Here is a 26,488-nt window from a genome sequence, read left to right as displayed (position 1 = left end):
AGGTGTGCACCACCACCACCGACTAATTTTTTTGTATCTTTAGTAGAGACGTTTCACTATGTTGGCCAAGCTGGCCTCGAACTCCTGACCTCAGGTGATCCATCCATCTTGGCCTCCCAGAGTGCTAAGATTACAGGCATGAGCCACCACACCTAGCCAGATGATCTTTTCTTTTTTTTTTTTTGAGACAGAATCTCGCTCTGTCACCTAGGCTGGAGTGCAGTGGTGCCATCTTGGCTCACTGCAAGCTGCGCTTCCCAGGTTCATGCCATTCTCCTGCCTCAGCCTCCCAAGTAGCTGGGACTACAGGCACCTGCCACCACGCCTGGCTAATTTTTTTGTATTTTTCCAGTAAAGATGGAGTTTCACCATGTTAGCCAGGATTCCTGACCTCAGGATCCACCTGCCTCTGGCTCCCAAAGTGCTGGGATTACAGGCGTGAGCCACTGCGCCTGGCCCGGCTGATCTTTATACTAGACGCTTGAGTCTACACTGAATCCTGTCTACATCTAAAACCAATATCTGCATAAGATGAAAGAGAATCTCAAGAGTTCAAACTTCCATAAACAGCACTGTTTTTAATCTGTTGCCTACAACATACCAATGAGAAAAATCATGGTATCGTATCATAAACTGCTATGCAAATGATGCTATTTGTAAGTATTAACATAATTTAGTGCTTACAGTCATATTCTCATTTCTAATAATTCTCCCAGAATGGAGTCTTTCTCTGGACTCTTAGCCTGCAGGATAGTCTTTCATCAAGAAGCTGAAATTTTTAATAACCTGCCAGCATATGTTTTGTATGTGCCAGGCTAGGCTTGATGACACAACATCTTCATTATCAAAAGAAACAGGTCTACAAACTGTAATAGGACATTAAAACATGCCTGTGCTCGTAAAGTAATGCTTTGATGTCTAAATGTGCACCATTACGATGGTCTTCTGGAACAAAGGAGAATTCTAATCCTAAATTCTCAATAGCTACACTCAGTGGAGGCTGCAGCTCACCTCCACTCCGAATATGATTTCACTTTGAAGGCAAAAGAATGTCAATAGGCTCCTACAAAAAAAAAAAAAAAAAAAAAGAGGCACCTTTTCAGAACTACTTTATTTTTATTTTTGGCTTCAGATCATGGCTAAGCACTGGCTTCAGACTGTAAAGAGATTTCCAAATAATTATATTTTTCTTGTTAAGTTTTAAAAAATGATTTAGATAGATTATTAATTATTCAAGAGCTTTCCATTTAATAACATTAACAACAGTGCCAAATGTATTTGGTGCCAATTAAAAATGCTACGGTTTAAAATAACTGAAATTTAAATAATGCACAGTGAGGCTTCTAAATACAGCCAAATGTCAGTATTTAAAATATTTTTTAAAGTCAAACATTTCAAATTTATCATAGTCTAATGTCAACAGAATTCTTTAAAAATTATTGGTTTGAAATACTGAAGCCAACACATACTTTGCACATTAACACTTCAATGTTTTAAATAAAAAAGCCATATTTTTATGGTTTCATCTTAACAATGTTGCTTTAAAAAAAGAACTATACAATATGAAATAAAATCTAGTTCAAAGAGAATATAAGGGAAATCTCTATGGGCCTCAAAATTAAATACATTTTCTTTGTTTTATATTTATCTAGAAGAGTAATTCATTTTAGTATCCTTTAAATAATATGTAAAAAGCTGGCCATGACAGGTACTGCATTTAATCCATTTACTGATGGAAGGGAGGAACGAAGCCCAGAATAGATCATGGGGAAACCAGTCACATTTGTCAAAGGGAACTCTCTCTCCTGACTGTTCTCTAGATTTATTCATCACTCCACTTTCCAAGAATAATGTGGTTCCCTCCAGTGTGCCCCTCCCTCTCTATCACTTGTGTCTTGATTCATATAGTTCCATAGTGGGATGCGCAAAGCAGACGCAAATCACTTTGCACAGCCCACTGCTATGTATGCTGGTAGGGAAGGAACCAGTTAAGGGAATTTGTGTTGAGATTTTCCTAATCGGTTATGCTTCAACCAGCAGGTCAGCCAAAACAGAGATTTGGGATTAAGAGAAGTCAGGCAAGTCTGGGGATTTCTGGATGCATAGCAGGATAGTTTTAGAATGGCAGGTTTAATTTATATATTAAACCATATAAAATTAGTTTAATTAAGCAAATTTGGAATGGACTAAAAGGTTGTACAATTCATCCCTTCACAAATGTGCATGCAAAAAATCTATACACGTCCATTCATGCTAAGACTTCTTACCTACAGCTCAGCTTTTGCTGGGAGATTTTCTGGCTGGAATGTACTATTTTCTCAGCGTCTCACAGGGATCAGCAGTTACATAAATTTCCTTGAATTGTCTTCAAAAACATATGACTGCTGACAGAATGCTATTATACATTCGCTTCCAGGTGACAACCATTCACTAATAGAATTTCTATCTCATAATAAAATACAGCTAGCTTAATAACAACAGTTGTTAGAAGCACATGATCAAGAACCACTTAGGGCAAATTATAAGATTTGTAATGTTACCTGAATGTGATAAAAAATTACTTCCTAATTATCATAATCAATTTCAAGATGTGAATGAGGACTTTTAGGGCCCAGAGAAGAAACACTGAAAATAACCCAAACTGTGGTTCATACTTGTAATCCCAGCACTTTGGGAGGCTGAGATAGGCATATTGCTTGAGCTCAGGAGTTCGAGACCTGCCTGAGCAACATAAGGAGACCCTCCCTGTCTCAATAAAAAAAAAAAAAAAAAAAAAAAAACACACACACACACACACACACAGAAAAAATTAGCCAGGCGTGGTGGCGCATGCCTGTAGTCCCCTCTACTCAGAAGGCTGAGGTGGAAGGATTGCTTAAGCCAGGGAGGCAGAGGTTACAGTGAGCCCTGATTTTACCACTGCACTCCAGCCTGGGCAACAAAGTGAGGCCCCATCTCAAAAAAAAGAAAAAAAAAGAAAAGAACTCAGTCAATCCCCATTCATTGTGTATATAAGGAAAAAGGTCCCAAGAAAGGCACTGCTGGCAGGTGACAGAGCTAAGTAGAGAGGAAAGTACTTTCATCTCTTAGCTGAACTTTTTGCTTCATCCCCTAACTGTTCGCAGACACTGCGGGTTTAAGTCACCATTGACTACTCACTTGTGCCCATTTCTTTCTCCAGTCTTCAAGGCCATATCTGCTACTCTCCTTGAGCACCCATTTGTAGCACTTTAGGTAGGAAGGAATATCACAAAATGCAGTCCCATTTCCTCGGAACTCAGAGTCCATTTTAAAGAGCCAGCGCTGTATTTGCAGGTGATCAGTTATCAGCTGACTCAGCTGCTCTATCATCTGTGGGGCCGAAGACACAGCTACATTTAATACAGTTCATTTCCTGGGATTCCGCTGTACTTCTCATGTGTCTTTACTTCTAACGGTCAGTTCATTTGGTTATCTTCTAGTTATTAAGACAGATTAAAGAAGTTTAAAGGGATATAAATATGATGTGAAGAAACCATTAACCAGTGACACCAAAGACATGTTTAAAAGCAAGTCTTATTATGAGAAATTCTGAAATTATCATTTTGCTGGCTTTTGAAGGCAAAAGAAACAATCACTGAATACCTGTAATTGAATCTTGATATTGTTTTCTTTCTTTTTCGGAGAATTATGCATTTACTTATTGATTCCTCAAATGATGTTTTAATTGTTTCAAGACTATAAAGAGTTATAGTCTTGAAAACTTTAACTGTTTGGGGATTTGTTGAGCTTTTCACTGCTATAAACTATAAAACGTTTAATTTTTTCCTCATTAATGTACAAGAAATACATTTGTTTGGCTGGCCAATTGGCCGAGTTTAGTATATGTGTGATATAAACAAGTATATTATAGAAGAAGACAGATAAAGGTGATAAAACATTTGTGAAAGCAACCTTCCTGGAATACGCACCTACTTGCCATTTTATTTGAAACATTTCCTCAAGAACTGGGCTCAAACACATGGGAGTTTAAGGGACAGAACAGTACTCCAAGCTCAAGTATCAGAATAATGATGATGATGATCTCTAAGATAACTGAACTCTCAGTAGGAGACAGGCCTTTGGCTCATCTCAGTTCTGTGCATGAATTTTCTCATTTAATGCAATAATCTATGAGGTGGACTCAATTATTAGTTTTCTTTTATATGTAAATAAACTGAGGTTCCGCTAATTTAAATAACTTGCCCACAATCACACAGCACTGAGTAGCAGAGTAGGAATTCCATTCAAGTTGCTTTGACTCCAAAACCTATGCTCATTCCCTCTTCACTGTGCTGCCTATCCCAACCCACAGAGAGGTGGAGAAGGGTGAAGTCAGAAGAGGAGCAATAGAAGCCACTTTCCTTACAGTCAATAAGCCATTTGGGGTGAGTTTGAATCAGATAAAAGTCTATAGCAAGATGACTTAATTATAAGTAATACTCTCCTGGCAGAGCCTGGGAGAAAAATACCTCATTAGATTACAAAATGATTTTTCTGTCTTGTCTTCCTATCAGACTTTCCAGTCTATGCTTCCCAGAAAGCAACAAAATAACACTAAGCATTTTGTCTCGTGAGCCCTCCCATGCCGTTCTTGGCTATGGTTTTCTGTACGGAAGGACTCTGTGACACTCCTATCCTCTTTTTTGATCAGTTCTCTTTGCCCACAATTTTTTTTTTTTTTAAACTAAAGAGTGTGAAAGGACTCATGGTTTACAGTTCTGTTGAGGTTTGGAGCTATCAGATTAAAGTTATTTTGATTAAAGACCTGATCTGTTCTTCTGGGTTGTATCTGTCCAGCAAATCTTCCTGGGGATACTATACTACACGGCAGTGTGGAAGAGACAGCAAAATGGCCATACTTGGGTTCTCTGGAAACCTCATACAACTATGGGGTATTCAGTGAGGTTGAAAATTAAAATTATCTTAGCTCCCTAATTATCAAGTAGTTTGTATTGATAATTTGGGTGTTTAAATGACAGAACTCCGGTCTACAAACCATATGGTGATGAGCACAGCCTAGGAAGGCTTTTAAAATGTGCCTTCAAAGTTGTTTCCTTATTTCTCTAATGTGTTGAGAATATAGATTTTACATTTAATCATATTTTGCTGTATTATGATCACACTTTGCAGAAGTAGAAACGGTCTTTGGCCTGTTAACATCAGAGAAAATTCTTTTGCTAGTGTTAGTAAAGGTGTTCTGGCATAGATTTTTTTAAATGGCATATTTAGATATATTATATATTTGGAGGTCTCAACTACTAACAGAATTATCTATTTCTTCCAAATCCTATTATTTGTTGCTTCTGAGAATCCTATAAATGGGCATCTGTTGATGGATCCCCTACAGTAATGAAAAGGATCAATAGTATTGTAAAGACTGCACCACTGGAAAGAATTATGTGCTATCTTTAAGTGAAAATTGAACAGTGCTTTAAAATAGCATCGCCATTTTTGATTATTTAACCAAAGCTGTCAATATTTCCCATGGAGCATGTTCCAGAAAGAGAACTTTTATAGTTACTTTATGGATCAAAACAGGAAATGCTCACTGTGTTCATGCTAGATTTAAACAAATTAATCCTAAACAAAATGACTTTATGCTATTTCTAAATATTTATCATTTTTCTGTTTCAGTCTATCTGTTCAAAGGATGTAATAAATTTTTTTAGCTGTGATTCGTTTTATCCTGGTAAAGAGCAGAAAAATAATTACTGCTAAAGTCCAACTGAAAGTCAGAAATACTTAATAACCTAAGTTAAAATAATTGCAGCTTTCTTTCACCAGCTTTAAGTTTATGATGCATATCGGTAAAAAGTCAGTGTTATTGATTCATCCCCAACTGTAGATTCAAAATGCTGACATGCTCAGATAGATTAGGTAGGGTAGTCACTATCTGGAAAAATCTCAGTGGAGTATTTTAATTCTTGATGACCTCAGATGTATGTTTTCCAAACAAGCAGAGTAGAACTCAGGTGAAATATTGGTTTATTGTTATACAATTTGCACATACCATAGGTCAAATGACATCTCTCAAATCTGATATGTCTCTAAGGAGGTTTTTAGTCATAATTCTGAATACTAGCACTAGAGGGAGATTTTACTGCATTAAATGTGCCTGCATCTTTAACTATAATCAACATACGCAGTTCTGAAATATTTCATAGCAAAGATTGCCTGAGATTTCCTCAGTGAAGATGAAGGCAAGACTCAATATAAATATTGCACATACATGTTAAAGTTTTGAAGGTTGTTTAATGTATAGTGCATGTGTGCAATAGTATCATTTAAAAATGTATTTCGCTTGTAATAAGTGTAACAGCCAGATAGATATTCTGCTGGGAAGCAGAGTCAAGCAATATGCCTTGTTATCTTCAAATTCCAGTGGTGGCTAATGACAATGGAAGTGATATAACAGCTCAGGGGGAGCCTCTCTGTTCCACTCCTGCTAAAATTGCCTGCGACTTTCCTAGGTTGTGATACCGTTAAGAGAAACCTCCTTCATGAGCCCATGAAAATTGCCCAAGAATACTCTAGCAAGAGTGAAATACTTGTGGGCAATTTAATAAGCTAATAGTATCTTCAAACTAATCTCTGCAAAGTATGATTTGTTGAAAGGCTAGATTTTTTTAGCTCAGTGGCTGTGAGGTGCAGAGCATCACGATCAGGCAACTGAGAGTAGGAGGGGATCCCTAAATATCGTCCCTCACAAACTGACTCATTGTGCACGGTTCTCTGGTTTCCCAAGAAGTGGGTAGGGGGGATAATTTGTGATTGGCTCAGAGTAATGGTCAAGAGGTGTACTGAAACAGAGGTTAGGAAATGTTAACAGCCATTTGTCTTTTAATTTTCTCTATTATGAAAACAGATGGCAGTTAAATGGAAGAACACCTGCCAGGGCTAACTCAAAGAGAAAACGTTTCTAGTGGCTAATACATTTCTCCTAATGTTTTAGGCCCTGACTATCTGCTGGAAGAATGGATAGCCACACACTTGGTCCAAGGCAAAACCAAAAACAGATAGTTTTATTCCTGGAGCTGTCTTACTTCCCCAGTTTTATTCCTGGAGCTGCCTTACTTCCCCTTTCTGAGATCCTTCCCCTCCTCCCTTTAGATCGCTTCCTGAAGAGCGAAGGAAGTCTGCAGCCCTCTGTTTACAGGCCCTCTGCAATCTGACCCAGTGGGGAGGATCACTCACTGGAGTTTTCCAAACCCACTGCTTTTAGCGAAAACTGACTCTCCTATTTCTTAGGATCCTATTTAATGACTGGCTGATATGATGATGAATTAATCCATGTTAAAGCATTAAACATTGATAGCAGATTAGTCCAAATGATATATACATTTTAACAGTGCTTATTCCAAATGAGTAAAGGGTTTGGAAATTCCAGCAATTTCTGCAAGACTAACAGGAAAATACTTTAAAACACAAAGTTCTAAAGTAGATTCCCTGAGGCTGGGCGTAGTTCTTCACGCTGGCAATCCCAGCACTTTGGGAGGCTGAGGTGGGCAGATCACTAGAGGTCAGGAGTTCGAGACCAGCCTGGTCAACATGGTGAAACCCCATCTCTACTAAAAATACAAAAATTAGCCGGAAATCACTGAACCCGGGAGGTGGAGGTTGCAGTGAGCCCAGATCACACCACTGCACTCCAGCCTGGATGACAGAGTGAGACTCCATCTCAGAAATAAATAAATAAAATAGATTCCCTCAAATCAACTCAACTATTCCACCTATCCTTCATTGGGTAGAGCTGGCTCCAGAAGACTTGGAAGTTGTCCAAGATCAAGAGGATGTTTCAAATATTTGAACAGAGCTTCACTTGTCCACCCCACATACCTGTTGCTGACTATAAATGTCATCTATTCCAGGAGGAACTGCCACATTGGCACTGTCAAAGACACGTTTACCTCCAGATTTGGTACTATAAAGATGAGCTAGTTCAGGCTCAGAGCCCAGGATGGGTATGTCTAACATATCGGCCACAGCTAAATCATCTCTGTGGAGGAGCCCGCTGACGATGTAGGCCTCTGTTCCTCGGATGAGATTTTTTATTCTTTTGATTGCCTTGGGACTGTACATCAGGTGAGTGGCCAGGCACATATGATGCTTCTGGGGGAAGATCATATTATTATTGTTAAAAAGTGTCCTTTTTTCTAGTCCATACACCTAATTTATAATGTTGCACATAATAAATACATTATTAATAGCAGGCTGGGTTATGACCTATCCTGTTGTTTAGCAGTTTAAATTGATAAAAGCTGTTGGGGTGAGGTTCCGTAATCGCTCACATCTTTAGTGTGTTGGAAATAGGCTCACTGGGAATAGAACTAATTACTACACATCTGTATTTATTTGATCCACGTGGAATTATCCTTCTGTCAGAAGGAAAAGAGGCTGGCGGCCTTTGGGTAATAGTGATTCATCTCTGCAACACTTCTGGCATGGTTTAACACTAAAGTGTCTGGAAAATCAATACAAAAAATGAAGAAAAAAGCCCCATAGCATTCTTTACTATATATATTCCTACTCTGGCAACTGTTTAAATGCTTGAGTAGAAAAAAGGCACTTGACCTGACACCCTCCTTCCAAAATTCTACTACTAAATCTGCTTCAGATAACATGCACTTTTATAATGATTATCATGGTTCTAGGCAACAACTCTGGAAAGGATTCACAAATAGAAAATAATTGAAAATTTCAGCAAGACTCAAATTCATTTTTCAGTGAAAACCTCTTTTTGTTTTATTTTTGACTAGTTAGACCCAGCTCAGCAATACATGTGACTGTCTTATTCTATTAAATAAATAATTCTAGCTAGTCTAATGGGGGCAGAGGAAACAGCTAGATGGTCAGCATACACCAAAACTAACACAATCATGTTTCTGCTTTCGAGAGGTGGGGAACAGATAAAAGTTAACACATAACTGAGACGGGGCAGAGAAGGGCCCTAAGGATCTGCCGAGCCCTCGAGAGGCATGCTGGTGGGGAGAGTTGGAAAGGCAAATACACATTCTCCTTGTGCCTCCGTTTCCTCATCTGTAAAATGAGAGTAATAATAGTATCTACCTCATAAGGATGCTGTAAGGATTAAATGAGATAATGTATGTAAATAACTTATTAACAGTGCCTTGGATACAATAAAGACTTAATGAATGTTAGCTGGTACTATTATTACGAAAGAGGTTGGGGTTGAGGTGAATTCTGAAGGATGGGTGAGATTTTATCAGGTGAAGATGGGCATGGGAAAGACATTACCTAAGGATAGAATAAAATAATCCAAGATTGTTTTCCTCCCTCTAGAGAAGAGGGCAGCATGGCACACAGGAAAGTGATGGGGCTTTAAAGTGAAACAGGTCTGGCTTTGAATCCAGCTCTGTCACTTATAAGCTCCATTAATGTAGGCAAGTAACTTAGACCCCCCCCCCGAGCTTGTTTCTTCACCTGTTAAATAAGAATAAAAATTACCCATTTGTTGGGGTTGCTCTAAGGCTTTTAAAATAAGATCACAAATGTAAAATTCCTAGTATAATACACAGCATTGATGCTCAACAAATGGTAATAATTATTTTTATAGAGAAAACCCTCTTAAAAATAAAGTCAGGTTAGGTGTCGTGGCTCACACCTGTAATCCCAGTACTTTGGGAGGCCATGGCGGGCAGATCACTTGAGCCCAGGACTTTGAGACCAGCCTGGGCAATGTGGCAAAACCCCCTATCTACAAAAAAATTAGCCAGGTACGTGGTGGTACACACCTGTGGTCCCAGCTACTCAAAGGCTGAGGCAGGAGAATCGCTTGAGCCAGGGAGATCAAGTCTGCAGTGAACCAAGATCATGCCACTGCACTCCGGCCTGTGTGACACAGTAAGACCCTGTCTCAAAAAAATAAAAAATAAAGTCATTAAAATGTTACACAATTAATATAATGTAAAAGTGCCAGAGTCTCAAGGGAGTTGAAGGGATTTTTATAGACTAGCATCTACTACCCCAATTCTAGTGAAAAATTGTCTACTTACTGCAGCATAAAAACATGGAGAAATGCTAAGTGATTGTTTCAAGGAATATCAGATGCACCAGTTTGCAGACTGTAGTGATTGTTTCAAGGAATATCAGATGCACCAGTTTGCAGATTGTCAGAGAGTATAATTCCTGATAATTCCTGAGTATAGGAGAAAGAGAACTGGACTGGGGAGAACACCTGCATTTCAGTCTGAATTTGTGACTTGCTAGGTGATTGAGAAAACTCAACCTTTCTGAGTCTGTTTCTCATATTCAAATGGGGGGTTGGATGAGAAGTCTCTAGGGTCCTTCCAGCTCTGAAATAACTTCCCTTTACAACAAGAGCTCTTTTGGACTTACTGCTTAATGGGTACAGAGTTTCTTCTTGGGATGATAAAAAGTTCTGAAATTGATAGTGGCAATGGTTGTACAACAATGTGAATGTACTTAATGCCACCAAACTGTACATTTAAAAATGGTTAAAATGGTAAATTTTGTGTTATATATAATTTACCACAATTTTAAAAGGCAAAAAACAGCTCCTCTGAGACGAGGATTTACATGATTTCCCCTATTGGGCCCTTCCTCCAGATTAGGTGTTCTATTCCAAGTTCCTTAGATCTACGCAATATGCCTTTTCTACCGTAATTTTAAATCCTTTTTTTTTTTTTTTTTGGTAGAAGCAGGGACAGAGTCTTACTCTGTCACCCAGGCTGGAGTGCAGCGGTGCAAACACAGCTCCCTGCAGCCTCGACCTCCCAGGCTCAAGCGATCCTCCCATCTTAGCCCCTCAAGCAGCTGGAACTATAGGCGTGTGCCACCATGCCCGGCTAAATTTTGTATTTTTTGTAGAGACCGAGTTTTGTCATGTTGCCTGACATGGCAGGCTAGGTCGCAAACTCCTGAGCTCAAGCGATCCACCTACCTTGGCCTCCCAAAATGCTGAGATTACAGGTGTGAGCCACTGCACCTGGCCTTAAATCCATTGAAAAAACATACTTCTGAGAATGCAGTTCTAGGAAACCCAATGTTCCATTTGACAATGGCCAGTGATAACACCTGGCAAGTTTGTGTTTTCCATCTGGTTAGTCACTGTCTTTCTTCCTTGTTTATTTCACTATTTTCTTTTTCCCGTAAATTATTCCAATGAAGACATGTAAAAAAATTGAACTAAATAGGTGACTTGAGTTACGATGTCTGTGGTGAGCTTTTCAGGGCACCCAGAAGAGGATTCCAAGGCAGCAATCTTTTCATGGTAAGTTCACAAGATCAAAGCCTTTGACGTGATCTCTCGTTTGATCCATATGACATTGAATCAATTAGCTATCCCTATTTTGGAGATGGGAAAATTAAGCCTCAAGTGATTTGCTCAGTCACACAGCTAGTAAACAGCAGAAGCAGGATTCAAACCCCGCTAACACAGTTGACATACCACTGCTGCCACAAGTTCCTTATTTTATCGAGTGAGTAGTAAAGACCTGGTGGGTTTTTGAGATGTGAAGGAGGATGGCAGATGCAGCAATAGAACCTAATGTTAACATTCTGAGCACATTTCCAGCCAGGATGGAGTTCCATCTCCTCTAGGTTTGCTTGTTTCTATTGGCAAGTACTCTACCCGACTCAGTATTATAGTCATCTGCGGGCATGCCCTAGACTCCAGGCAAGATGCTGCCACAGTATTGTGTTCTATATGTGTTTAATACAGATTTAAATGTGAATGAGTGATGGCAAAGGATGTATCACTAATCACAGGTCTTGTATGACCATTTGGAGAACATCAGTATCATCAGATCCAGGCAATGGATTGACACAGATGACAACATCTAAAATGTTTCTAGTTCCATTGAATTATAGCGACATTTAATTTATCACCACTGATTTTTTTTTGACCTGAGATAAAAGGTAGTTGTTTAGGATGTCTTCATAAACACTGAAATGTCTAAAAATAGACATAATGACTTTTATAAAGAGCACATTTTACCATTACAAATTCAAGAATCATATAGTAACTTGGAGAGATGTACAAACAGATTTTTGGCATGCTTTAAAAAATCTCATAGCCATCCATTTAAATGAAAATCAGCACTGATACAATTTCTCAAACCCATTAAAAACAAATGAAGCAATCACCAAACATGAACAATAACTGATTTGAAAGTAAGAATTTAATTTTTGCATTTTTAAAAAGTTGATTGCTTATGAGTAATTACTCAAATAATTTAAACTTGAGCTATGAGGAGAACTATTAAGTACTTAAAACCTTGCCTGTTTGTTTCTACTCATAAAGATGTAAATCAATACTATGTGCATCTGTGAGTGCCTGTCTCCTGCTTAGAAGCCAAATAGTGGACTAGCAAGGGTACAGTTCTCAGGTAATAGGATGATAGAGTTGAAGATGACTCTGAAATGATCTAATCCAGGATCTCATTTTATAGATGAGGACCAGAGGACCAGAGAGGTAAGGGGGCTTGCCCAAGGCCCCAGGTCATCCTGGAGCAAGGCAGTCATTCCAACTCATGATACTGCTCTGGGGTAGAGAGATTGTGGTTCACACTCTGGCCTTACTAGTAACCTTGGATTAGAAACAGAGTATTGGTTTCCTCAGCCATAAAGAGAGATGGATAAAAAGAGCTATCTTTCCATCTTGATGCATTATTCTGAGAATCAAATGAGAAACTGGGCTGGGCATGGTGGCTCATGCCTGTAACCCCAGCACTTTGGGAGGCCGAGGCAGGCGGATCACTTGAGGTCAGGAGTTCGAGACCAGCCTGGCCAACATAGTGAAACCCCGTCTCTACTAAAAATACAAAAATCAGCTGGGAGTGGTAGCACATGCCTGTAATCCCAGCGATTCAGGAGGCTGAGGCAGGAGAATTACTTGAACCTGGGAGGCGGAGGTTGCAGTCACCTGAGATTGCACCACTGCATTCCAGCCTGGGTGACAGAGTGAGACTCTGCCGCCTCAAAAAAAAAAAAAAAAAAAAAAAAAAGGAAAGAAAAGAAACTGTATGCTAAGAATTTGAAAAATGTTAGTTTTCTCACTTTTTTTTCTCCCCAATCTAGTGACCCTTCCCCATTCTATGCCTCTTTAATGTATATGGGCATTTCAGATGTGCAGAAACTCCTTACTAATAGCTAGCAGCCATTAGATCAATTTTCTGGCTGGAGAAAATCAGGAATTTAACTATACACTAATGGTAGTTCTTTTTCTTCCTTGCACCCTAATGTCCATAGTAACTGTGTCAGTGAGGCCAAGCAATAACTAGGAAGCACCAAAGAAATTCTTACATTGGTGGAGGATATTGGAAGGTTCCCAAGAATGTACGTAAGTGGCAGTGATTTGCCACTTGTCCTTTCTTTTGCTTCCCCAGCCCCTGTCCTTGCCTTCCTCTTTCACAGCTAAAAGTGCCAATGAAACAAAACTGAGCAGAGGGTTTTTAAAGGAATACTGAGGCGTCCAGTTATGAAAAAATAAAATGTCCATTTTGGTAGAAAAGAATAAATCCTGACAACAATTCAGTGAGTATCAGCAAAGTAGAAATGCTATCGAAACTCTCCCCAGTCCTGGCAAGCCTTTCCTTAGGTCCCTCCCCCAACCCCCCCTGTTTTTTTGGTCAAATCATGGTACATCTGAAGTGTTAACGGGTAGTCACCCACACATAGATGTTCCCTATGTATAGCATGCAATCACTTTGGCAACAGAGAGACAGTTGACTTTGGTGCATTTCAATTGTAAATGAAAACAGCTATCTTTAATTACACCAAAAAAGTCTCCTCAAAAATGCATAGTCCATTAGGTATTAAACTGTTATCTGGTTAACATGGAAAGTTCAAATTCTTGTTAAAATGTAGATAAATTCGTTTTAAGCCATCTTTTGTACTGCCTTATTCTAGAACGCTGCCTTTATCATTCCATGAATTTCCCAAAGGCTCTTGTCTAGGAATAGGATTCCACTCAGAATTCATTCCATTCACTAAAAAATCAGCACAATTAAAAAAAAAAAAAAAAAAAAAAAAAAACCTGAACATTTTTCATTAGGAACCATCTGATATGGTAAATCAAGCCAAATTCCCCTCAGGGGAAAAAAACATGGAGTACCTGTGTGGATCAGAAAAGAGAGGGCCTGGTCTAGTTCTGCTCCTAACTAGTTTTGTGACTGTGGGCAGGCCCAGCCTTTCTCTGCCTTAGTGTCCTCCACACAAAATTAAGAAAAGGAATGGTGCATGTTATAAATCCACCTACTTGATGGTACCACCTAGTAACTGGAATTAGGCTACGACTACAGAGAAACTGGGCAGGGGTAGCTCCACTGAGTCTGAAAGTTAAACTGGAATATTTATTTCCTACAGACCAACTAGTAGTCTAATCAGTAAAGCTGTTACACTTGCAATAATATTTCACTGATGTGTACCAGAGCATTGCAAGTTATAAAATTTCCAATTTAATTTTACTGCATCCCTGAAACCGTAGTAATTAGAAGACAAACTCACGGGGAAGATGTTTACAGCTTCAGGGGTGATAATTTTGATCCTGTCCTGCAGGTCACTTCTGTCCTCAAGGTTCCCCGATTTGACGGCTGCATGTAGACTTAGGATTTGTTTGTAATACAGCACTAACTCATCATTCATATGATGGGAGCAGATGTAGATGACATTCACATTGGCATCTAAAAACAACAGGCACAATGTTAATTACTGGTGTGAAGGTAAATGACATTATGAACTCTGGCATCCGACTGATGTTGTGCAGTTTAAAATAAAGAGCATATCCAAAACCCATGTTGAGGTTAATTTAGATTGCTTTTGTACCATCTGAGCAATCTAACTGGCTTTTTTACAGTTCGGCATTTCTCTAAAGAAAATATAAATAACACCACCACCAAAAAAAATAGATGCAATGATTCCTTCAGAAGGAGGGCTGTGAGATACCTTGGAAATGTACTTTCAAATAATACATAGGGATTTAGCCATACAACTCCCATTAACATCAACAGGAATTGCATACTGCTTTAAAAATTTATTCCATTAACTTCAGTAAATTATAAAACAGAGCTATTAACTTTACAAAGCTGATGAAATTGCAATTTCTTATTCTGTATGGACTTGACAGGGCCAATTCAGGGAATGTCCTGTTCAAATAAATGGTCTGATTATAATCATAGCAATGATTATTTCAGGAAACCAGCCCTTCCCCTGCTTGATTCCCAAAGAGGAGTATATTACTTAAAAAGCAGGTTTTGTGATTTTTGGTTTAAAGGTAACACTGCCTTAATTTAACTTTTCTCCTTCTTAAGATGTGCTTCTTACATGTAACATCACAAGAAACCCTAATTAAATATCCCATCCAAATGGAATAGTGAAATGAGAGTATCCACTCCATGCTGCAGAATATTTCAGGGAGTATGAATAGGAAATCAGCAGTCAATGAAGTCATTCATTTGTTCATCCATTCATTCACAAAATAGCTGACTGGTCTGTAGGGGCAAAGCCCTGGGCTAAACGTGGAGGGAAATACAGCAATCATTGTGGGCACGATGAAGCACGCAGACCAGGTACTTAAAGAAGTTCAGAGGAGGGAGCACTGTAAACGTTTTCTTAGGCAAGTAGGGCAAAGAGGGGATTTTAAGATTCCTCTGATTGGTTTGGCAGAGTATATATACAGAGCATAGACTGATTAAATTCTAGGTATTTAACCTTTCTAAGCATTCATTTCTTCATCTGTAAAAAGGGGAATACAACCACCTGGGGCGTATTGTTTTAGACACTATTAAATGAGTGAAGATATAGAAAGTATATGGTGCAGCATCTGGCACATAGTAAGTGCTCAAGAAACAGCACGGGTGTGTGAATGTGCTCCTGGCCCACCCTGACTAGGCTGGCCAGGCCAACAGTGACACCCCAGCTGCCCCCACACCTACGTTCCTTTTTTTTTTTGAGACAGAGTCTCGCTGTGTCTCTCAGGCTGGAGTGCGGTGGCGTGATCTCGGCTCACTGCAAGCTCCGCCTCCCGGGTTCACGCCTTTCTCCTGCCTCAGCCTCCCGAGTAGCTGGGACTACAGGCGCCCACAACCACGCCCGGCTACTTTTTTGTATTTTTAGTAGAGACGGGGTTTCACCGTGTTAGCCAGGATGGTCTCAATCTCCTGACCCCGTGATCTGCCCGCCTCGGCCTCCCAAAGTGCTGGGATTACAGGCGTGAGCCACTGCGCCCGGCTCCCTACGTTCCTTTTGATCAGTGCCTCAAGATTTAACATGAAGTAGTGTCCTCTGTGTTCTATCCTATTGTTTCCAATCTATTAATCTTGTCTCTCCAAGCTCCTTAAAGGCAATGTTTGTACTATTTCTTATATTCCCCCAAGCCCTGGCACAGTGTGGAATATGTAGGAGTCACTCAATAAACACTTGTGAACTGACTGAAGGGATTATGGAGAGATTTGCAAAGTTGAGAAAGTCTTTTATGCCTAGACGCAAGGCATACAAGAGAAATCTCCCTCTCCAGAGACCTAGAAGGGGTGTTTTCTGCACTGGCGCAGTGCTAGGCCCACAGCAGGTGCTGCATACATGTGAATATTTAGGTGGCTCCCATTTAATTTTGAAGCATAAACCTCAAAATAAATTAACTGAGAAGACAGTAAGTAAATAACTTGCATCCAATTGCTGAATCATCAAATTAGTCATCCGAAGTCTTGTGTTTTGAAGAAGAGACTAGCGTCTAACGAAATTACAATAGAGGTTTTAAAAATCAAATGAATGAGTTTTTTTAAGTATGAAAGAATAGGGCAGAAAAACAACAAAAATAGCTTACAGACTGTAGCAGACGAAAAGCAAATTTTTTCTTGGGAAGAAATTTCTAGGTTACAAATGATAAAAGGAATCATGTTGCCAATTTCACCTTTCCTGTTCATTTCTGGCAAAGGAATACATATCACCAACTCTAATATTCAGTATTAATGGGTTTTATCATGGCTTAATTTTACACATGTTCAAAATTAACTGACAGGTAATTTTGGAAAGGAATTGATACGAAGATGAAGCTTTCTTTGATTGCTAGTCAGTAATCAGTCACTTTCTTGCTGAACTCATCTAGGAACTAGCCATTGGGGTCTCCACCTGAGAACCATGAATTCACAGACAATATCTAGTGACCAGCCTTACCAGTGTGACTGGATTATCTTTGTTTCCCCTGAATAAGAAAGAAAAACCATAAGGGATAATTATTTATTCTTCCATGAAATTATTACTTATTTTTCTAGTTTATTCACATTTTTATTTCACAAGAAAGTACTTTTTTTCATCTATTTCTAAACTTTCATTACTCCTCTTGAAGACATTTTATGATTGCACTGCTATATCATAAAGACTATGTACCAAGAAAAAGGCATTTGGCTCATAATCTCTCAGAAATGTTCATATAAGCAAAATATTCCATTGCAGGTAGAGATAGAGTGAATTATTGAGTTGTTTAAAATAGAAGCCTAATACTTTCAAGTCTTTTCCAATAATGAGAATCTTTTATAAAGAAATTATTTGGTGATGGCTTGTACTATATATAGAAAGGGATATAAAAAGCTGAAGAAAAAAATTAATTCAAATAAATTACAGCAAAGTCTGCCCTACGCTAAACTTCAGTGGTTTCCATCTAGTCAGGTTTTTAGTTGAAATAGCTTAATACTAACAAGTCAATCTTAAGTCATTAAAAAAATTTTTTGTAATGCTGAAAAACAATCTTAGTGCCTAGATAATAGATTAAAGCAATTATGATTATTATTTTAGGAGACTGTAAATTTCTAGTACTGATGTATTTTTTGCTACCAAATGGCATTTATAAAATAATAATGATGCTGAAATATATATGAATAATGTAAAGTATGTCATTCCAGGGAGCCAGCTAAGTTGGTCCTTCATCATTTAAAAGTCTTCCTTGTTTTTCTTAAATAAGGGCCAAAGAAATTGCATTTTAACAAAACAAAGAACTTCTTATTTGATGACTAATAAAAATCTAATTTTTATGTAACAACCTTGAATTTTTGGCAAGTATCTCACAAACAGATTCAATGTTATTGCTTAGCTTTTGCAACCTATATTCTTAGAGCCTAATCTGAACCCGGGCCTTGAATAGTGTCAACCAAAGCTGTCACATTCAGGCATCCTTCCTGCCTGGCTCCAGATGGGTGCCTGACTAAGAACTGACCAAACCAGTATCAGAACTTGACTTTCACAAAGATGCACACATCACTCAATCAAGGTCTGTATTTCCAAAAATTCCCTCCATTAGGCACTTCATGTTTTCTAATAACAAGATGCTCTATATTTAAATAAAACCTTCTTTTAAAATTCTATCTTCATTTTCCCCTCTTTCTTCTTATGAAAACACAATGCTTCATTTCTGATACCACCTTTCACTCATTCCCCAGATATTATAAGAGACAAGACTGACACGAATGTAAAATTTTGATTTCACTCACTGCAAGATTCAGTAAATAAAGAAGATTTTTGGTTTACAGGAGAGAAATTCTGATCTAAACCTGTAGCAAAGAGAATCTAGAAAACTGTCCAAGTAAATTGGTTAAAATGTCATTTTTTAATTCAAGCTGATTTTACTACAAATCTGTTTTTTAAAATAAAACATTGAATTGCCCTGTAAGTAGATTAAAAATCTGAGCTTTTTCCTTGTAGAGGGAAAAAATAATCAAAAAACAAACAAACAAACAAATAAAACATTTTATCAACATTCACTGATAAACATTCCAAAGAGTCACTTGTGTAAAACTGTTGACTGTACCTAAGATGTCACACAGCCTCCCCAGCTGCATGTTCTGCTGTGTGTTGAAATCGGCAATATGTTCTCTCACAGGCTGGGAATACCCTAAAAGGCAAACAAGGTGTCAGAACGCAGAAAGAGCAAGTCAATATAGCAACATGGCACAAGAGAATTTCAAAATGTCACAGTCCATATTTCCAGGAAAACATTTTCTCTGAAGCATCTTACAGAAACAACCCAATCCCGAAGAATGAGGTGCTTGTTTCTCGGGGGAATTAAACATTATTCTGGAAGATGTGCTAAGCAACATACTCTGTAACAGAGGGGTTCACATTTTCTAATACCAACAAGGCTGCTAAGAATCAAGATGACAAAACATGGAGAAAATTTCTGACATGCAATGTGAATGTTTACAAGGATGCGTAAGAAAATTATGCTCAGGTTAAAAAAATATTGTTTTGGCTTCTTAATGTGAGCTTCCCATGTGGTATTTTGAAAATGTGTTCCAGAATCATTCTTAAGTGACACACAGATTTCAGATAAATCCCCTGCTGTCAGGAATACATATTTAAATAATTCATATACTAAAGAAATCAACTTCTGCTCACAGTCAAAAGAACTTTTAACCTTCAAAGGGCAAGAAGAGCTAATGCAGTTACTTTGTCAGTACTAATAAAAGTCCTGCAGTTTGCCTTCATTTCCACTGGAAACAGAGCAGAAGGGAAAACACATATGGATTACTATTGTCCAAAAATCTCTCACAAAAGAAACAACAGTGGAAACACTTTCTGCTGATATTTCAGGTCATTAAAAAAAAGTGAATCAAAACATAAACTTAAAAAGCATGCGTACTCACAAGCAGGTATAATTGCTTATATGAAATTCAACAACTGTAGGGGTAACTCTTTTTCTTCATAAAATTGCTTTTCACATTTTGAAGAGATGCTTCAATGCCTCCTTGTGGTTAGTGAGCCCAAACACATGTTTCAAGTTAAACTGCTCTAGATAAAGTGATTTTATATACCACAGCTTCAAGATGTGACACACATTTCCTTTTCAGCATAAGGAAAACTATGGCAATTCAGGCAATGGGGCTTCAGACCAAATGAACTCTGATAATTGACTTTGCTTTGATGTCAGTGTTTAAACACTAGACAACGTCTGGAAATTAAATGACTTTACAATCATCTAAAAGTCTCTCTTTGCTTTGCATCTGGACTTAAGAATTAAAGAGAGAGGCAGAAGGACAAATGAGCTGTTCGAATCATTTTTGAAAAATTATTAATCTCTCAAATAATTTAGAGAACCATTCCACATATAAAAGCTAATATAGGCAGTTACAACTCCAATGTCTTTATGTGTGACTGCAATATCATACCTTGGGATTTTGTATATGTATAATTTTATCTATATTCAAATAAATGTTTAGAAAGATGTATTGTGGATAACATATAGCAAGAGTATAAAAAGGCAGGAAAATGCCTAAAGAATAAAGTGTGATTAAGAGAAGTGCCTGAGAGCATTCCATGACTGCATTGCCTTTCAAAAGTAAAGATAAAAGCAGTATAATATGTCTCATTAAGATGATGTCCAATTTAAAATATAAAAGATGTCTGATCACTTTGTTGCCACATATGCAGCATGTGAGTGAATAAGTCTGTGTTCCATTCCACTGTTTGAAGTCAGTTTTCCAACAAATTACTTGGGAACTCTGTTACCACTGATCAAGAATGCATATAAAATGTCTACATAGAATATACCCATTTTAAAGAAGTGTATGCTAATCTTGGAACATTGTTACAGAGAATCATATGCAGTTACAGATATGAAAACATCTTGTAAGCTGTAAAGTGCTTTATAAACACAAGGTATTTTAATGTTACAAGGTATGGGTGTTTCCAAAACATATAACAACAACAACAAACTCTGTGACAAGCAACAGACCATTCTACATGGAGGAGATACAATGCAATGTACAATGACATCAGCAGAGCAGAAGTTGGGAGTCACTATATTTTTTTAGTCAGACTTGTTTTGTTTTATACATCCATAAAGTACATGTGTTGACAGGTGAAAAGATTTCATCAATGTTGGTAGCATACACTAAATATAACAGTGACTTAACCAGGAAACTATCAACAAGGATGTCGTGGTTTGCGGGAGTTCAGTAGACATGCCCAGGGCGATGAGACACTATACTTTGGAATATAATCTACAATGACATGGTTTCTTCCAGAGTCTGATTAGGAACACTGAGGGAGTTTTGAGAGACCATTTCCTCAATCCTGTCATATTATAGATAAGGAAACTCAAGGTAAGTGTCTTGTCTCTTGTCCAAGGTCACATAAACCTACCAATTATTATACAGTTTAGATACTACATATTAGCTCTTGTAAGAAATTTAGTTATAGAAAATAAAAGACTCTCCAAGTGTGAGCAGAGAAGAACTCCAGAAGGGACAAAGAGCTTTGGCCTCTTTTCTCACTTTTATTTTCAGTTGTTGTGGTAGGCAGAATAATGGCTGTTCAAAAATGTCCGAGTTCTAATACCCATAACCAGTGAATATATTGGATTACATGACAAAGAAGAAAAACAGTTGCTAATGGAATTAAGGTTGCTATCAACCGACCTTAAAATCAAGAGATTATCCTGGATTGTCTGGCTGGACCAGGTGTAATTGTCAGAGTCCTTAGAAGTGGGAGAGGGAAGCAGAAGAGAAGAGTTGCTAGGTCTCTACTGAGGCAATAAGGTCCTCATCATCATGCGTTATATGCCTGACCACCCTTTTCTAAAGTTCTTAGTCTCCCTTCACTGTCATTCTCTTGCACCTGTTCTTCACCACCCTTTTCTCATGTTGTCACTACATATTTCTTTGCTTGGTTGTTTACTTTGTTGTCCATCTCTTCTTTTATCTGCACCACTCTAGCTCCTGCAACCAGACTCATAGCTACGTTAGAGCAGGCACTTGTGAAATCTCCAGTCAAATAAATGAATGAAACATGTGTGAAGCCCATACTCAAATAATCTTTTTAATTCTTTTTTTTTTTTTTTTTTTTTTTGACAGGGTATCATTCTGTTGCCCAGGCTGGAGTGCAGTGGTGCGATCTCAACTCACTGCAGCCTCAACCTCCTGGGCTCAAGTGATCCTCTCACCTCAGCCTCTCAATTAGGTGAGACTACTGGTGCACACCACCACATCTGGTTAATTTTTGTAGTTTTTGTAGAGCCAGGGTTTCACCATGTTGCCCAGGCTGCTTTCAAATTCCTGGGCTAAAGTGATCCACCCACCTCAGCCTCCCAAAGTGCTGGTATTATAGGGGTGAGCCACCATGTCCAGCCTGTCTTTTAAATTCTTAGCCCTTTCTCCTGTGTGTTCTCATCACTCCTTCTTTCAACTCTCCTAAAATTGGGTTCTCTAAGCTGGAGAACTTCTGGAGAATTCAAAGAGTGGTAAGTGGGATTTGTAGCTTTTTCCAGGTCCTCATTAGCACAGAATACAACACTAGCAGAAAGAGGCACTCTCTCTTCCTCATCACTGTAGAAAGGATCACAGCCTCTTTTCTCATGGCCATTCTCACTTCCTGCAAAATATTCCTATGGCCATTCTCACTTCCTGCAAAATATTCCTAGTTTGATAGAGAGTTCCACCTTTTCTCAAATAAGTAGTTGTGAAATATTATTGTCTCTACATCAAAGAAGGTTACCTGAGAGCTGCCTCTCTGAAGTTATTCATCTACTACTTCTGGTCCTCCATTGAACCAAGGTTGCTCATCAAGGGTTACTGGCAATCATTTCTCCATCTTCATTTCTACCTTCACTGCCTTTCCCAGTCCCTTTCTGCATAAACATCTATCAGATCCAGCAAACCAGCTCTGCTAGGATTGGCTTTTCTTTCACAGTAACCACAGAAATCTAAGAACATGAGCAAGGTCACGCTGAGTGACTGAGCCCCCTTGGCACTGGTGCATGCCTCTGTGACACGCCCGTTGTTGCAGCAGATCACACGTTCTTGAATACTCGGCTTCTTACCCTGTGGTTGACTCCTAGTTTCTTTTGTCTCCCAAGTCCTATTTCTTATAATGGTACTCAAGGCAGAGAAGAGGTTACCAACAGACTCCTGATTACCAAGTAGTAGCTGTTTATCTCATCACCCTGGCCTGGGATGGTAGTCATTCATGCCTCAGTTTGGTGGTCTGGAGGAGTAGTTCTCAACCTTTTCCTCATTTTGAAACTCGTGATCAGTGATGTTCAATGCATCACACCCTCCCAGCAGCATACTCAGGCTTACTTCATCCCTTTCTCTTCTACTCAAGAGAGTACACTGGATGAAAGATGAAGAAAAGTGACATTGATACAGAGATAATCTGGAATTGCTCCAATTCATAAGAAAACTTTGGTATTCTAATGGTAGAAAAATAAGAGGACACGTGATATATTCACAAATGATTGCACATCAGCATCTTGTAATAATAGAGAACTATGATCTAGACACTGTGGTTGTAATCAGGTTTTAATTACTTATGCAAGTGTGAAAGCACAAGATACTAGAGAGCAAGAAGATGGGATCCCAAAAGATGGCAAGAAACAGCTCTATCTGGGTTATTTATTTAGTATATCCATTGTCAGTTAGATTAAAATAAAACTGATAGTTGTTTTTTGGGGGCTATTGAAGGGGATTAGGGAATTTTGTTATAAAGACGTAGAAAACGTAGAAGTACCTTTGTTGAGTTTTGAAAACATCCTCAAACCAAATGGGACAAATGGATTCACCTTCAAAAAAGTAAGGAAGTTCTCTTGTTTAAACTTTTGTCAGTGGTTAGCACAGCATTGCATGTAACGAAAGCCAGTTGTATTAGTCCATTTTCACACTGCTATAAAGAACTACTTGGCCAGGCGTGGTGGCTCACGCTTGTAATCCCAACACTTTGGGAGGCTGAGGTGGGCGGATCACCTGAGGTTGGGAGTTCGAGACCAGCCTGACCAACATGGAGAAACCCTAACTCTACTAAAAATACAAAATTAGCTCGGTGTAGTGGTGCGTGCCTATAATCCCAACTACTCAGGAGGCTGAGGCAGGAGAATTGTGTGAACCCAGGAGGCGGAGGTTGCGGTGAGCTGAGATCATGCCATTGCACTCCAGCCTGGGCAACAAGAGCAAAACTCTATCTCAAAAAAAAAACAAAAACAAAAACAAAACAAAACTGCCTGAGACTGGGTAATTTATGAAGAAAAAAGGTTTAATTGACTCACAGTTCCACATGGCTGGAGAGGCTTCAGAAGACTTACAATCATGGCGGAAGGTGAAGGGGAAACAAAGACCTTCTTCACATGGTGGCAGGAGAGAGACAGTGAGCGAGGGGGGAAGTGCCACACTTTAAAACTATCGGCTCTTGGAGAACTCACTCACTACCATAAGAAAAGCAAGGGGAATACAAGCCCCTGTAATACAATCGTCTCCTACCAGGCCCCTCCTCCAACATGTGGGGATTACAATTCAAAATGAGATTGGGTGGGGACACAGAACCAAACCATGTCAGCAGTGATTCTCAAATTGTGATCCGGGGACCCTAGCGGATACTGAGAACCTTTCAGGGAGTCTGCAGGGTCAAAACTATTTTCAAAATTATACTAAGATGTTCTTTGCCTTTTTCAATCTTGTTCTCTTACAAGTTACAAAAGACAAAAAGTTTATTAATATGATTGTAGATTCCACATTGCAGCTAACACTTAGAATTACCATTGTTGAGTTTAGTATAAAGTCAAAGAAGAATACACACAACTATCTGAAAAGGCTATAAAATATACAAATTATTCTTCCATTTTCCAAATACTTATCTGTGTAGGGCTGGATTTTCTTCATGTGTGTCAACCAAAACAACATATTGCAACAGATTGAATACAGAAGCAGATATGAGAATCCAACCATGTTCTATTAATTTTTCAGACCTGTCAGACAGTCCTACCCTTCTCACTAATTTCTTTTGTTTTAGAAAATAATTATGTTTCAAAAATATGTTATTTAGGTTAGTGTTGGTAGTGGGCTTATTATTGTTATTTTAAAAGAAGTTAATAAACATTTTAAAAATTATTCTGTTTTAATTTCAAATACAGTTGATAATGACAGATATAACCCACTTAAACCAATGTTCTTTAGGGTCTTCAATAATCATGATGAGTGTAAAGGGGTCCTGAGAACCACTGAACAAGCCTTTTAATATTTTTTATGAGTGTAAAGGATTTTATCTTTTATAGTGAAAAATTCCTTTTACAGCATATCCTAATATTAATAGATCTCATGAAAAGCCTGTAAGCTGGAGTCACCTGATACCTAGTTCAATGTTGTTTCCATATTTCATGGTACAACATCATATAGCTCAAGACCAATTGGATAATTTCATATTACAAGATCATGGGACCAACTCTGATCTAACCAGTATCAATGAGTGTTGATTTGGATACATGGGTGAATACAAATATGTGTTGGTTTGGGCTATAAAACATTTTTAAAGTTTAAGTGTACTTTGTTCCTGATTCTGAAAGATCTGGATATTTCTGGGAAATACTCACAAAGATCTGGATATTTCTGGGAAATGCTGTCTGGGAAGTCTTGGCAGTATACCTATCCCAAGAATCTAGTATGGCAACACCATAGTTAAACTATGGATTCTATACTACTTGCCAAAATATATGTTGAAGACTGCAAAGATTTTATCGAAAGTCCAGATTTTCTAGCCTGAGGTGGAAGGAACAACATCTATCCTGTCTTTGAGTTGTTAACTCAAAAGTAAAAAGCAGCACTGAACTGGGTATCAGGTGACTCCAGCTCATAGCAGAGAAAGTTGAAAGGTGCCAATATGCGTGGAGGCATAGCAAAAAGTGATTGCAGATCTAACGCCCTTGGCTGCCATCCTCCACTCTGCCCCTGTTCACAAATGTAGGTGAGCTCAAGCTTTTATCTCTTGGCAGAAAAGCATGGAGTTAGGAAGCAAGAGTCTCATAAGCATTTGGGACTTTCTCAGTTCAGCGTATGATTGGTTGCACACAAAAGTAAGTTTCCCTATCCTTTCTTGTAGGCTTCTGTGAAAGTGCAGACGAGCTAGAAAATGTTGTATTTCATGAACTTCATAATACCAGGATCCACAATTTTTATCGAATGAATAATCTGAAGACCACTACTTGTTTTAACCCCAAGAATAATAACTTGCTAAAATAGGGCACAGAGGGAAAATATGAAACTGAACTATATACATTCTTTTTAGTCATCCATGTTAAAGGTGGAGGAGAAGTGAGAGTGAAACTCATCCCTGGGGGTTTAATTGGCTGGCAGTGGCTTCATATACTGCTCACAGCAGCAGAGCCCCATACTTGGCACGTCTCATTTCATGTCAATATATTTTAAAAAGCAACTGAGCTTACACGTAGCACCAAGCGATGTGCTGCAATAAAGAAGCACAGGGGTTAAATTAAAAGTGGAGGAAATACTTGGCCAAAGAAACTGGGAGCAAAATTAGTCTGTAGGCTTTATTTAGACACCTGGTTTTTCTAGAGGAATTAGGATTCTGCAGGTTCTTTCTCATTTGACTGATAGATTTTGCTTAAAATAGACCCTAATATTTTATTCCTGTTATGAACCACTGTAGATTATTTTGTTATAATTATATTTCATTAATAAAAATGATAAAATATGTAATATCCAATTAAGAGATCAGC

The 26,488-nt window shown here is 38.4% G+C and overlaps 1 protein-coding gene across 7 annotated transcripts in view; it reads right to left on the bottom strand.

Moving 5' to 3' along the window:
- The window catches only part of IQCH (IQ motif containing H), a 258,516-nt gene that overhangs the window by 95,329 nt on the left and 136,699 nt on the right, over positions 1-26,488 (bottom strand). For 4 of the 7 annotated variants that reach the window (XM_025390845.1, XM_025390849.1, XM_025390846.1 and 1 more), the window contains 3 exons: positions 18,800-18,883; positions 14,509-14,684; positions 3,160-3,351 (listed from right to left, as the gene is read on the bottom strand). In XM_025390845.1, the coding sequence (XP_025246630.1) occupies positions 3,160-3,351; positions 14,509-14,684; positions 18,800-18,883 (452 nt within the window). Of the gene's footprint in view, positions 1-3,159; positions 3,352-7,857; positions 8,131-14,508; positions 14,685-18,799; positions 18,884-26,488 lie in introns of all 7 variants that reach the window. The other 3 variants (XM_025390843.1, XM_025390844.1, XM_025390847.1) reach the window with 2 other exon arrangements.

This window comes from Theropithecus gelada, chromosome 7a, assembly GCF_003255815.1.
Source record: "Theropithecus gelada isolate Dixy chromosome 7a, Tgel_1.0, whole genome shotgun sequence".
NCBI classification, from domain to species: domain Eukaryota; kingdom Metazoa; phylum Chordata; class Mammalia; order Primates; family Cercopithecidae; genus Theropithecus; species Theropithecus gelada.
This window is presented reverse-complemented; position numbering and strand designations above follow the sequence as displayed.